This window comes from Talpa occidentalis, unplaced genomic scaffold (assembly GCF_014898055.3).
Source record: "Talpa occidentalis isolate TD23 unplaced genomic scaffold, MPIMG_talOcc4v2.1, whole genome shotgun sequence".
Classification (NCBI taxonomy): Eukaryota; Metazoa; Chordata; class Mammalia; order Eulipotyphla; family Talpidae; genus Talpa; species Talpa occidentalis.
In genome coordinates, this window is record NW_026555331.1 from 4,204,741 (window position 1) to 4,217,425 (window position 12,685).

The 12,685-nt window shown below is 50.6% G+C and overlaps 1 protein-coding gene across 7 annotated transcripts in view; it reads left to right on the forward strand.

Moving 5' to 3' along the window:
- PTK2 (protein tyrosine kinase 2) overlaps positions 1-12,685 on the forward strand; it is a 165,346-nt gene that overhangs the window by 101,076 nt on the left and 51,585 nt on the right. For 4 of the 7 annotated variants that reach the window (XM_054691950.1, XM_054691951.1, XM_037499064.2 and 1 more), the window contains exons 14-17: positions 5,851-5,907; positions 7,549-7,569; positions 8,655-8,752; positions 10,629-10,713. In XM_054691950.1, the coding sequence (XP_054547925.1) occupies positions 5,851-5,907; positions 7,549-7,569; positions 8,655-8,752; positions 10,629-10,713 (261 nt within the window). Of the gene's footprint in view, positions 1-637; positions 656-5,850; positions 5,908-7,548; positions 7,570-8,654; positions 8,753-10,628; positions 10,714-12,685 lie in introns of all 7 variants that reach the window. The other 3 variants (XM_054691952.1, XM_037499217.2, XM_037499500.2) reach the window with 2 other exon arrangements.

Consider the following 12,685-nt stretch of genomic DNA (forward strand, 5'->3'; position numbering starts at 1 on the left):
CTTACCTCGGGACAGCAGGCGCCGCGGCGTGGCACTGCGGGCTCCCTCCCGGAGCATGCCGCGGCATGGGGGTGGGGGCGGGGGGGCGGGCAGGAGCGGGGTGTCTGCAGAGGAGAGGCGGGCAGGAGCGGGGGTTCTAGGGACGCACAGATGATTAGCTGCAGTCAGACGCTCCTTTCTCCCAGCACTGTCCACGCTGGGGGCACCGGTCAGCGGAGCGTGGGGCCTGTGCTCCTCTGGCCCATGCCCCGGCTCCCACACCGCCCTGCCACTCAGAACCAGCGGCCTGCCGGGAGGGCGCCGAGGCATGCTCCCGGCAGCCCAAGAAGCTCCTGGCTCTTATATCAGAGGATACAGACTCCCTCAGAGGGAGGGCAGAGGCCCTCGTTGCTATGCTCCCCGCAGCAGGAGTCCCTCCTCCAGAGACGCCACTGCCCGCTGCCCGCTTGGCAAGGCTCCTCACCCACACGCTGCTGCCTTCGGTGCCGGGGCTTAGATCTGGGGGGGAATGTTTTGTTTTCCTTATACTTTGGTTTACTTGTCATTTTAATAGTGTGTTCTCCCTCTCTCCCCCCCCCACCTCTCTCCTTCCCTCTGCTCCCGCTGCCCTCTCTTTGCATGCCACCTGGATCTGCAGATGAAATTAGTGGGGACGGTAATATTTATTTTCACATTTGTGTTACTGCTCTGAGATGATTTATGTATTGATGTAAATGTTGTTCACTGTTTAATGAAAGGCAACATGTGGTTTTGGCCCGACAGACCAGGTGTGAGAAATGCTCGCGTGGCAGTTGAGCTCCTCAGCATTGCCTGGGCTTCCGCACGGGGAGGGGGCTCTCGGGCCCACGTCACAGCTCAGTGGGAAGTCTGGGCTGCGAACATCTGTAGTGGACTTGCTAGGGCTCATTATTAAAACGTCATGGTGTTTCAAGGTTGGTCCCACGGTAAATGTCAGAGCTGCACGGGCGCGGGATGCTGGCCCCGCTGACGGCCAGCTTGGGAGTGAGGTGGTGGGAAGGAAAGGGTGAAAGTCATTTTAAGAGTCACGCAAGCTACAGTAATCAGATGTCAGCAATAGTGATCACTTATTTTTCAGGCAGTCTGGTTTACTCGGTAAAACCAGAAGTTTAAACATCGCGGTTCATGTTTCCTGTTGCCCGCTTGCTTCGTGTGCTGCCTGCAGGAGGCTTCGTTGTCTTTAATATTGAAGAATTGAGGAGGATTTTATCAGCTAGAGGCGGTCACACCCCCCCAGGATGACGGGAGAGCCTTTCCTGCAGGCGCGGCGGTGTTGGCGTCCGAGGCGGCGCGATAGTGTGAGCAGAAGGGGCAGCGCGGTGGCGGCGCGCGTTCACCTGGCGGCTTGAGCTCTGATCCGAAGCCGCGTCCTGGGTGGGAGCAGGTCAGGCCCCTGCCCCGCATGCCTGCACGTTGCCAGCGCCCCTGGGTCCCCCAGCAGTGACAGGAATGTCACCGGCGTCTGCCCGGGGCTCGTGGTTGTTGTGAGGATTACAGCCAGAGAGCAGCTCTCGAACATTCGCAGACAGTGGCCGTCACCATGTTGTTCACGTAATGAAAACACTTTCTGCATTTCCCACGCTGGGCTTTCTCAGCACCACCAGGACAGTGTGGCTCTCCCCACTTCGCCAGCGGGTAAGCCGAGCCCACAGGTCGCAGCTCTTAGTCTAGGTCAAGGGCCCACGGGCCAAGAACGGTCGTTCCATTTCTCAGTGTTTGGGGACTTTAAACCAAGCCATACTCAGGCATCGGTGCCCGTGAGTGGGGGCACGGCCACGCCCTTGCAGGGTGCCCGGGGCTGCTTGCCCGCTGCCTTCTGGCCGGCAGAGTAAGATACTTCCTGTCACCTTTCACAGGGCAGGTTTGCTGGCCCCGGTCGGGACCACGAAACGAGGTAGCAGTGAAGAGCAAGCGGCGTCCTTGCTGGCCTGCGCCCCACTGCCCAGGCTCAGGGTGCCTCGGCATCCCCCAGTCTGACGAGGGTTCCCTAATTACCTCACGGGCCGTCACTGCAGTCATGACCCTGTAGCCCCATGCTCGTGCAGGCTTCCCGGGGGCAGCAGGGAGGCCTGTCAGGGGTTCATGTTGTGAGAGCTGCAGGTGTCCAAGCGGAGGCTCAGGTGACACCAGGGCATGGAGAGTTGTGACAGTCCCAAGGCCACGAGGATCTTGTCCTGCCCAGCGTCAGTGTCCATCGCCCACTGACGCACCCCCACACCAGGCCCAGCCCCCCACGACCCCGGAGGCTGGGCTCTGCTGAGCCACGGCGTGAGCCCCTGCATTGTCCATCCTCCCTCCCATGGTGCTTGCTGCGCCACGGCCCCTTGCTTTCAAGTGGGCGCTTTTCTGCTAATTTCTGAGCTGTCAGTTCCTCTTCTCTTACTGTTTATTTCAACATACACCGTGATGACAACCATCCTGACTGCACCATACCCAGGGGTCTAGAAGGCTCCGATCTCTTAATGTCTATTTTGAAATACTTGACTCATGGTCCAGGCACCGTGAAGCTCTCTCCCAAGTGTGCAGGCCCCAAGGAACCTTCCTGTGAGCACCCCTGGAGCAGAACTGACCCAGCATATCCGCAGGCCAAGGGCACCTGGTCACTAGAGACTCAGCAGGGTGAGGCACGGTGCTCTGAATGCCAGCTGCCTCTGGTGGGCGCTGGGGCCTTGAGCATCGATAGGTCTTCCTGGTGCCTCAGTTTCCTGCCTGTGAAACAGGTGATAATACTAGTCCCACATGTTCAGATCTCTCTGGAGATTAAAGGGCATAACTGCCTGTGGTCAGCCCTCGACGTGTTACCACCAGCGTGTGCGGACCCTGGCCATGCTTCCTATTTTTGTGGCCAAATCTTTAAGCCTGTTTCCTTTTTGCCTTTTATTTTATTTTCCATCGTGCCGTTGGTTAGCCCAGGCAGTTTCAGGCGGGACTACAGTTCTTCAGGGGCTCTTGGGTGTGTGAAAGCATATTTCACGTCAGTGCCCTAACGTGGCCTGGGATGCCAGAAAAGGAAATCAGAGCCCAGTCAATGTCAGGACTTCGCAGAGGCACGTGCCAGGGTCGGCATGCCAGTATGGTGGTCAGAGACATGCCCTAGGTCCACATGCCCTGAGCGGCCTTGCTTCCCTTCCTGGGCTGTCTCCGGAAGGACACAGGCCCGCCCACCTTCCCTCGCAAGCACACTCTGCACGTAGGTGCCTTCTGAGCAGTGCCCAGAGTGCTCGGTCCACGCCTGAGAACTCCATGCTGAATTCACACGGCTTCCAGAGAAAGCAGCCAGAGGCTGCCTGTGTCTGAATCCACCAGAACAGGTCCAGTTACCTTGGGCACCATCCCAAGACATACCAGCCGTTTCAGAATTGCTGTAGAGTAGGTGTCTCCTAAGGGTTTTATAAGAGGAATCAAGCTAGGAGGGCGAGCAAGCCTCGTGGCACCCGGGACCCCAGCACCAGCGCCTGCCGGGGCTCTCTGAAGAAGGCAGGTCACAGGCGGCCATGGCCTGTTTGTGTCACCCGACATGTGCACATGTCTCAGCTTCATGTGCATCTCCTGTAATCCTCATAACAACCCCACACGTGAGGGCACTGTTGCAGCCAGGCCAGGTGGCTTCCAGCAGGTTCCCCCAGTGCAGGCGAGGCCCTGTCCTGCTGCTGGTGGCCTGCACAGCTGGCGTCCCCTGCTGTGTTGATGCCTACCCGTATACTCTTTGTTAGCAAGTTCTTGCACAGCATTTCTCTGCCAGGCCCAGTTTTGGATGCTGAGAAAATGGAAGTAGACAGGCAGGGGAGGCTGCCCATGGAGTGGGGGCAGACAGAAGATAAAGGCATGGCGGGTGAGGGTAGGGATGGGTGCTGAGGGAGAGAGACAGTTGATGGTGTCAGAGTAGCGGAGGTCGAGTACAAATAAATCCCTTCAAGGAGGGCCCCTGGTTGGTGACGCTGGCTCTGTGCCAGCATGAGATGTAGGCCTGGTGAGCCCTCGGGGATGCCTGCCTTGCTGTGAGGGTGCTTTCATGCCCCTCTTCAAGTCGGTGGGCACCATTAGCCAAGGAGGCCTTGCCAGGCAGGCCTGCCAGGCTGGCCATAAGGTCTTGGCCCAGAGCCAAGAGCAGTGATGTTGAAGGTGCTTGAGCAGTTCTGGAAGTAGGCGACAGGGGTGGGAGAGGTCCGAGCTGCTCACGGGGCTGCTTGCAGAGGTGTGTGCTCTACGTGAAAGCAGGCAGGAGGCAGGGCAGATGGTAGCCATGCTCGCCCTTGGCTGTGCTTGCTGAGGGTGGCCGCTGGAAGCTGAACTGGTGACATCTCAGAGCCAGGAGGTGGGCAGCTGCTGGCTGTGCCACCGGCGCGGCTACTCTCCTCTTAGCTGTCAGGTGCTGCCTTCCCCACCTCGTCCTGTTGCTTCCCTGCCCCTCGGTAGCTTCCTGTGGTCCCTGATGGCAAGTCACATGGTCTGTGATGGTGGGATGATGTCTCCTGACAGTCCTCCTGTGCAGGAGCAGAGCAGTAGGTCCAGAGCATGCCAGTTCACCGTCCTTAGTAATCACTGAGAGAGAAATAGAGACGTGAAGGAAGGTGGGTTTGGGGTCGAGCAAGGTGTTTCCTTTAATCCTCTGAGTAGTATTAGTTATAAACATGTAAAGAATAATGAACATCCACCTTTCCTACAGGACTAATGAATAGACACGAAATGTTCTTAAGGAGACTTGATTTACTGGTTACGCTCTGCCAGCTGAAACTTTAATCACTTTACTGATGGTGACAAATTAAGAGTTGGGTCCCTCCAGTGACTTGGGACTGACGTCTGCCACCGCACAGCAGGCGCCCTCGGGCGGAGAGCCCCACCCCCTCTGTTTCCTCTGGCTCTGTAGTGTTACTACCCGAAGGAGGTAAGGTGGCAGCACAGAGGAAAGGACTTTGAGCCTTTAGTTCGCGGGGTTAAAGGTAGCTGCCAGGAAGATTTGAAGAGAGCTCTCTCCTGAAGCAGCTCCGAAGCCCTGCATCCATTAGGGGTCACAGTTTGAGTCTTTAGGCACAGAGCAGCTAAAGGTTTTCCCCTTTCCAGAAAGAAAAACAGACCCGACCTACGGGACCGTCCTCAGATGGCTTCCCCGCTGACACAGCACTAGGTTTCTAAGTTGCTGTGTTACTGGAAGGAATAGTTGGAGCTCCCTGACTTTATCTCAGAAACTAAGTCACTTGAACGTGCAGCTTGCTCTCCGTTGATCCTCCTTGGTAGATCTTTTACCCGGCAGACTCTTGAGATACCTGAGTGGAGTGTGATGCGCCATCGCTGCCTGGGCCGGCTTCACCCTGCACAGATGAGGCCAGTCAGTGTGGGCTGTCTCCTCAGAGATCAGCTGCCGTTGTTGTGTTCTCAAGGAGAACGTCTGATCATGCCCTGGAGCCTAGCTGCAAATAACATCGCCCTCTGCCTGCCGAGGCCTGTGTTTTGGAGGCACCAGTCTTGTTTGGGGAATCCCAGTGAACAGCAGTGTGGTCTAAGCCTGCGCTGGGTGCAGCGAGGGGGTCATGGTCAGGACAGAGGGTGGATCTGAGTCAGACATGTAGTTGTTTTGTGTCTTTCAGTTTCCACAAGGGCTTTCTGTTAGCTGCCTGAGAAGCAAGTCATGTATTGTAAATACTGACCGGATCGTGATGTCACTTGTATTTCTATAAATGAGTCATGTGGGAGCAAAAATTGAGTAATAGTGTTCTAAGAATATGTCAGCCATACTAAGGGGTTTAGGCAGATCATTTTGCCTTTTCAAATTCTACGAAGGCCAGGAGGTCACATATTTAACCTCTTCCAACATATCTCTTTCCTCTCCCGCAGAAACCGACGATTACGCCGAGATCATAGACGAAGAAGATACGTACACCATGCCCTCGAGTGAGTAGGCTGCCGGCTGCGCCCGTGCACGCGCGACAGATATTTAGCTTCTGAATATTTCACTTTTAAAATGTTAGCTGTTTCTTTCTTTCGGGACTGTCTTTTATGCCTTACTGAGAGCGTAACAGAAACATTGTGTTCAACCTTCAGAGTTCAGTGTCAGATGTGCCCCTCTGAGGTCAGCAGCCTGACACTCAAGAGTCTGTGAGTGAGTTTAGTTATAGCTTTTTGTAATTTTGTTTTCTGGTTCTATGATAATGATATTTTTTTTAAAGATTGATTTATTTATGCATACAAGAGCTAGGTACAGGCCAGAGATGTGCGGGGGCGGGGAAAGGATTCACTAGAGACAGAGTGGGGAACAGAACAGACGGACTGAAATACACTCTTGAGGGGAGCAGCGGGCGAGACAGGAGAGGTCTGCTTCGCCATGTGGTTTCCTCTCTGGCCGCCAGGGGATCGAACTCGTCGTGCTGCAGAGTCTGCAGATTGCTTCATAGTGCGGTGCTTTACCCCTTGCGCCACCAGGGAGGCCAACAGTATTTATTGATTCAAGTATTTCCTCTCTGTAGAAAATTTGCATCATCATTTAAACTTAAATACGCGCGCACGCGCACACACACTTGATTTTCTGGAGCATGCGTATTTAGCGACTAGCCTTTCCCCGTCAACTCTGTGGGTCTTCATAGTCCTGACTGGCCAGCATGGAGAGCTTCCCACATGCAGGGTGGTGTGGGCTGGGGAGGGAGTGCCAATTCTAGGCGACCTTGACCTTCCTGAAGCCTGGAAACTCCTAATTCTTCCCCTCTCCGTGGAATGAGGCGGCTTTGGGGCCCCGTGCCTCATGTTGGAGAATGTAGTCCCAGATTGTGAACTGGAGAAGCCCTTGAAATTTTCATTCATATAAAAAAATTTTGAAGCTACCTCTTAAAGATGCTCAGTTCAGACTCCACCTGACAGCCGCAGAAACCCGACTGATTCAGCATCTGTTGTCCTGACGTCAGCAGAGTCATACTTGTATCAGCAATGTTTCCGGTTCTTTATCCTGTAGTGTAATTGTTTTAAAAGATGCTCTCATTGGATTTCTATACGTTGAGGAGATAGTATTGAAATAAAGAGAAGCCACCCGCCCCTCCTGCAGGCCATTCCAGGGACCCCACTCCCTTCCTAGGGCTCCTGCGCTGGAGATTGTGCATGCGTTCCGAGTGCGTGCGTTCCGAGTGCGTGCATTTTGACTTGCAGTGGCAGTTTGAAAAAATGTTCAGGTTTAGGCTTAAGTTCTTTGTTAGACATTTAGTCATTTGTCCATCCCTAAAGAATATCCAAATGCCTGTTTATTATTCAGGTTGATTAGAAAAGGTCCAGTATGACTAACTTTTGTCCAGACCCCACAAAAGTGAGTCTCGTTTAGGGATCTGTAAGAGGATATTTGGAGCATTGTTTGCCTAACATTGAATTAACGTGAGGATATTTAGCTTTTACTTATGCTTAGTCCTATTTCTTTACCCATATTCATCTTTAAAATATTTAACAAAACATTGAAATGTACTCTCCAACTTTGTTGTTGTAATGTAACCCTGATTGCTATTAGTTATTTCTAAGCAAGGTCTTCAATTTTTTTCTCTCTTAATTGCAATACAGAAAGCTATGGAATAGATGAAGGTAACAGGATTCCTTTAAAATAACTGCATTTGCTTGCAATCGCAACTTGTGGAATGATACGGGATGTTTCCGTTTTCAGTTAACTTTTATTTTTAAACTACTTTTCATTGGTTTACTCATGCTGTGAAATCAATGAACTACTAGCTAAAGTGATTTTAAAGAGGAAAATAACTATCTAAAATTTGGCTAGATTTTCTGTATGATTTATAATTTGATAAGCCAAGGAGAAAGTTGCAAATATTTGGCTATTGTTTTAGTCCACTGGTGGCCGCACTGGTGGAACGGACACAGATGGACTGTGGGAGATGTCTCTTGACTGGAAAAAATCAAAATACCAAGTAGTTAATCAAATTGGAATTTAATCTACTAATTTCCTACTGGGTATTTTCTTTCCATGAGCCTCAGCAACCTGCTAAATAATTGGTTTTGTGTAAATCACAATTTAACACAGTAATTGATTTGAAACAAATACTCTTAAAAATTAAAAAATGTTCATCATTTATTATGTGATTTGTTCAACCTTGATCCCAAGTCATCTGATTCTGAAATTAGTTTTTAGAATCTACCTCTTTAAACTCTTTTAGCTCCATAAATAATATAGAGATAGGATTATAATGAAGTGGAACGCTCTTAAACTTTTCAAAGATAAAGTCATTCGTGACACAGTTGTTTTGACAACCGTATTTTATAAACTTTATAAAATAATTGCTTTAAATTACTTTTTTTAGCCTTTATATATTAATGCCTGATCTAGTAGAGCTTATTAACTCAGCATACAATTTAATACTTGAAGAAATTACTTAGACTGACTATCAGATAGATATAAACTAAACCAGACATTCAAAATTATGGAAAAAATATACCTTTAATAAAACTCATCATTTTGTTAGATCCACCAAGGCAATAACAGTTCCATAAATTATTTTTTAAATACTGTTTAAGAGAATTCCACTGTTTAAAACATATTCATAGAATGATGTGCCACCAATGAAATTTTTACTCATGAAATGTGTCAGTGTCATTTCTGCATTTGTACTCTGGTATTGTACTCTGGTATTTCTTGATGTGTGGATCATGTTTTGCAGCCAGGGATTATGAGATCCAAAGAGAGAGAATAGAACTCGGACGGTGTATCGGCGAAGGCCAATTTGGAGATGTGCACCAAGGCGTGTACATGAGCCCAGTAAGTCACCGGCCACACACTTGGGCGCCTGCCGGGTGCTCCTCTTCACACTGCCCCTGCTCTGCCCGTGAGCCCTTGCTCTTCGTCCAGATCTCATGTCAGCCAGTACAGTGCACTCAGAAACCAAAAGGCAGAGGTAGCTACTCGAGGGCCGGGTCCGGCTCCACTCACTTTGCTCTCTGAGCTTCTGGGCCAGGCTTGCCCCAGGCCGAGCGTGGCATGGGGCAGCCCACAAGCCCGCCGAGGTCAGCCACAGAACAGCATGTTTCCCACACTTTCAAGAAAGAACATTCATTTGCCTCAAACTGCCCTCCAAACTAGATTAGTGGTTTTTTAAAGTTATTTAATAATCGCATTATTGAAATAAAACACATTATGAAAAATTGCTTTCCCAGTCTACACTGCAGGGGCCTTTTTTGGTCCAGTAGAGTCACAGTAGTGCAGCCATCACCACAGTCAGCTCCACAGCATCTTCTCTCCACAGAGCTGTTAGCAGCTTCTTCCCGTCCCACCGCTCCTGCAGCCGCGGGAAGTACAACGGGGCCCAGCAATTTGAGCTGGTGCCCTGATGAGCACGGGGATGTCCCTCACACAGATGTCCCCACAGGTGCGTCTTCCTACCACCTTTGCACAGCCTGCACACACACGTGATGTCCTGATCATAGCTTTACAATCAAAACACTGTAAAAAAAAAAAAAAAGTCTTTTCAACTACAACAGGTAGTTGCCACCATGTAGCTAAACAGATTTGGGTTCAGTTTTGAACTGTTATGTATTTCTAGTCAGTAGGTCCTTTCCAACTGTTTTTACTTGGTCTACATTCTTCATCTTCTCGTTTCTCTTAATTCTGCTTTGTGAGACCAAAATGCAGTAGAAAGAGACCTGAATCTAAATCTAGTCTAAGACCTAAGTTTTAGACCCGGTTCTGCCTCTGAGACATGGAGAGACTTCTTAACTCTGAATTAATTGGGAGTAAGCCAGTGGTCTCAGTCTTGCACCACCGAGATTCTGAGCGGGAAGGATCCTGACGCTCCGAGAGCGCGTGACGTGCCGGGACCACAGAGCTGGTGGAGGGCGGCTGACCCACTGCATCCGCTCAAACAGAGTCCTTTTTAGTTGTGAAAATACAGGAGAACAGTTTTGCTCAATAGCTCTGCTCTGTCCTGTGTTTACTAAATATGTCGAATGCATCCCAGTCCCCAGAAAAATACCAGGGTTCACATGTTTTTGTTGACTTCCTGATATGTATTTCATGTGACTTTCTGTCCTGCCCACTCCACTCACCTCCTCTGCTCCTACACTTGTCCATGCCACCGTCTTGTCACCTGTACTGTCCCCGTGTTCCTGAAGTTCTTCAGGACCACACACAGTGCCCCTGGCAAGGTGCGAGGGCAGTGCTGACCAGCCCTGCAGCCCCATCTCAGGGAAGGCCTGGCCCCCAGCTCCCATCTGCTGCCCCCGCTGGCGGCACTCACACACGGCACTGCCTCAGCACCGGCCCAGGGCCCTGCCCAACCTCAGGCCTGGCTCACCTCTCCTGCATCGGGATGTGCTCTTTCTCTCTTGTGCGGGGTGATACCCCCTAATGCACGCGTGCAAACTTGGTCAGAATGGGGGTCACTGCCACTGCCCCTGAGCACCAAGAGCAGTGCCCAGCAGGTGGTGGCAGGAACTGTGCAGCCTCACACGTGCTTGTCCGTCCTCTCTGGGGTTGTATTCAGGCTGTTTTAAGCATTTTTCTCAAGATTTTACCATCCTCATCTGGTCTGGCACAGAATCCACTTATTTACAAAGCAAAGAGCTTTCCCTACATGTGCCTGTCTGTTGCAGTGGAGAGTTCTTTTTCATGTGTGATTTTTGTCATTTCCCTGACACAGGAGAATCCAGCTCTGGCGGTTGCAATTAAAACATGTAAAAACTGTACTTCGGACAGTGTGAGAGAAAAGTTCCTTCAAGAAGCCTGTAAGTTTCTGGAAACTTCTGTGGAACTCCATCTGACTTTCTGTCTGTGAAATCAAAACTGCGATGAAAAAAAGTGTTTCAGCTTTTATGAGACAACTGATTTATTATCTTCCCTTGCCAATTAATATCTGTATTTGTAGAGACACATAGCTAGTTTTTTTTTAGGTGAGCCATGATGTTTAGGGTATAAAGGTAGATTGATTTGTTCTCCCTTTATCCTCCGGTCCCCTCTGCCATTCAGCATTGGGAAGACACAGAAATGAGAGATGCTGCAGGCCCCAGAGGGGAGCACTGCAGACACAGTCCCGCCTGACGGCGCCCAGGTGTGAGGGCCTGGCCCATCCCTGGTCCTGCTGGGAGTCTCAGCCCCTGGCCTGCCATGGCTATCACCTGGTTCTGTAGCGGGAGCCCCATCAAACTGGCCAGTTGGCTTCTTTGTAAGTTACTTGGCTGTTCAGGGAAGTGTATGATGTGGATACCGACACTCCTGACGTGCTTTCCCGGGCCCCCGTGCCAGAGGGTGCATCGGCCTAGGTTGGGGTACTAATGTTATTTCAATTAAAATTAGGAATAAAACAAAACTGTTAGGTCCTAGTCTTGAAATATGCAGGAAAAATCGAGAAAGAAAAACTTTCAGGATTTGTGTTATCTCAAGTGCAGGTGAAATGACAGGGAGAGGGGCCAGTGTGATCTTGGTACACCCACCCGGCGCCCAAGGGCCTGTCCATGCTGGGCCCCGACTCAAAAAGCATGTGGACTTTGTATATCTCACTCACTCAGTGGACAGTGACCTCAGCTGAGAAGAAGCTTGGAAACATGTCCCCTGAGGGACACTGGGTTGTTTAGTCTGGAGAAGACGTGCCAAGAGAATGTAAACGTCGCCCTCTTTTTTCAAAAATTCTATTTTTTAAGTTGTATTCTTTTTCCTTTTATTGAAATGACACTGGTTTTGGTTGATGACACTGTAGGAGATTTGGGGAGTAGGTTTCTGCCTGTCAGTGTGTCACCACCACCCCTACCCGTGGCCTGTGGCTTCTCAGTGGGTTATCATGTGGCAGTAAATTTTTTTTCCTAACAAAGAAGGCAGAGAAAAGAGAAGATAATAAAATCAGTAATAAGAGAAGCAGTTATATGTTACAAGTGGTCAAGAGAAAATTCCAGAAGCCACACACATAGGGAACAAAGGAATGCTGAAATGAATTTCAAATTCTGTGCAGCACTGTAATTGTATTCCCCCAGACATACCTCCCTTGCATTTTTAAAGACAAGAATTATGTGTATTATTATATTTCCTACAATGTATGAGTTACAAAATAACTCAGACATTGAAGACTGAGACAACCCAAATGAGTGAGCCAAACAAGCTTTCACTAGTGTGTTTTGCCCATTTCAGCCTTTCACAGCTCTTCCTGACAGTGTTCGGGGACCAGTTGCTTTACAGCATGTGGCAGCATGGGGAGAAGCCGCCACTGCTGCTATCCTGTCCTTGCTTAGCCTCAATGGATCAACTTCACTAGCCCCCACACCTCCCGTCTTTTAATAGTTCAAAGTCCAGTGCTCTGGGGACTCTGCTATCACCTCCAGAGCCCCTCCAGCTCTGGTGTGGGGGCTGCCCTGCCCTCTACCCTGCAGGCTCAGAAGCACACGCACACGGCCCTGTGTGCATGGCGGACCCCGGTTGCCGTGGGCTCATTGAGGCTGGCCCTCAGGACCAGGCCTGCCCACAGGGCGGTCAGCATTTATAGGAAAGTCCTCCTGCAGCCCTGGAGCCACTTTGCCTCTGGAAGGTGCAAACAAGGGGATGGGGCTCCTCCTTTGCTGGGGGCGTGGCACCCAGTCCACCTGCACACCCACCACACTCCCCAGTGGGTGGTTGCGTTCCTCTTGGCAGGTTACCAGTGGGCGGTGGACAGCAGAGTGCTGCCCAGTGAGTGAGTTGCACTGTCTCACTTGATCAGACTTTCAGAGGGAC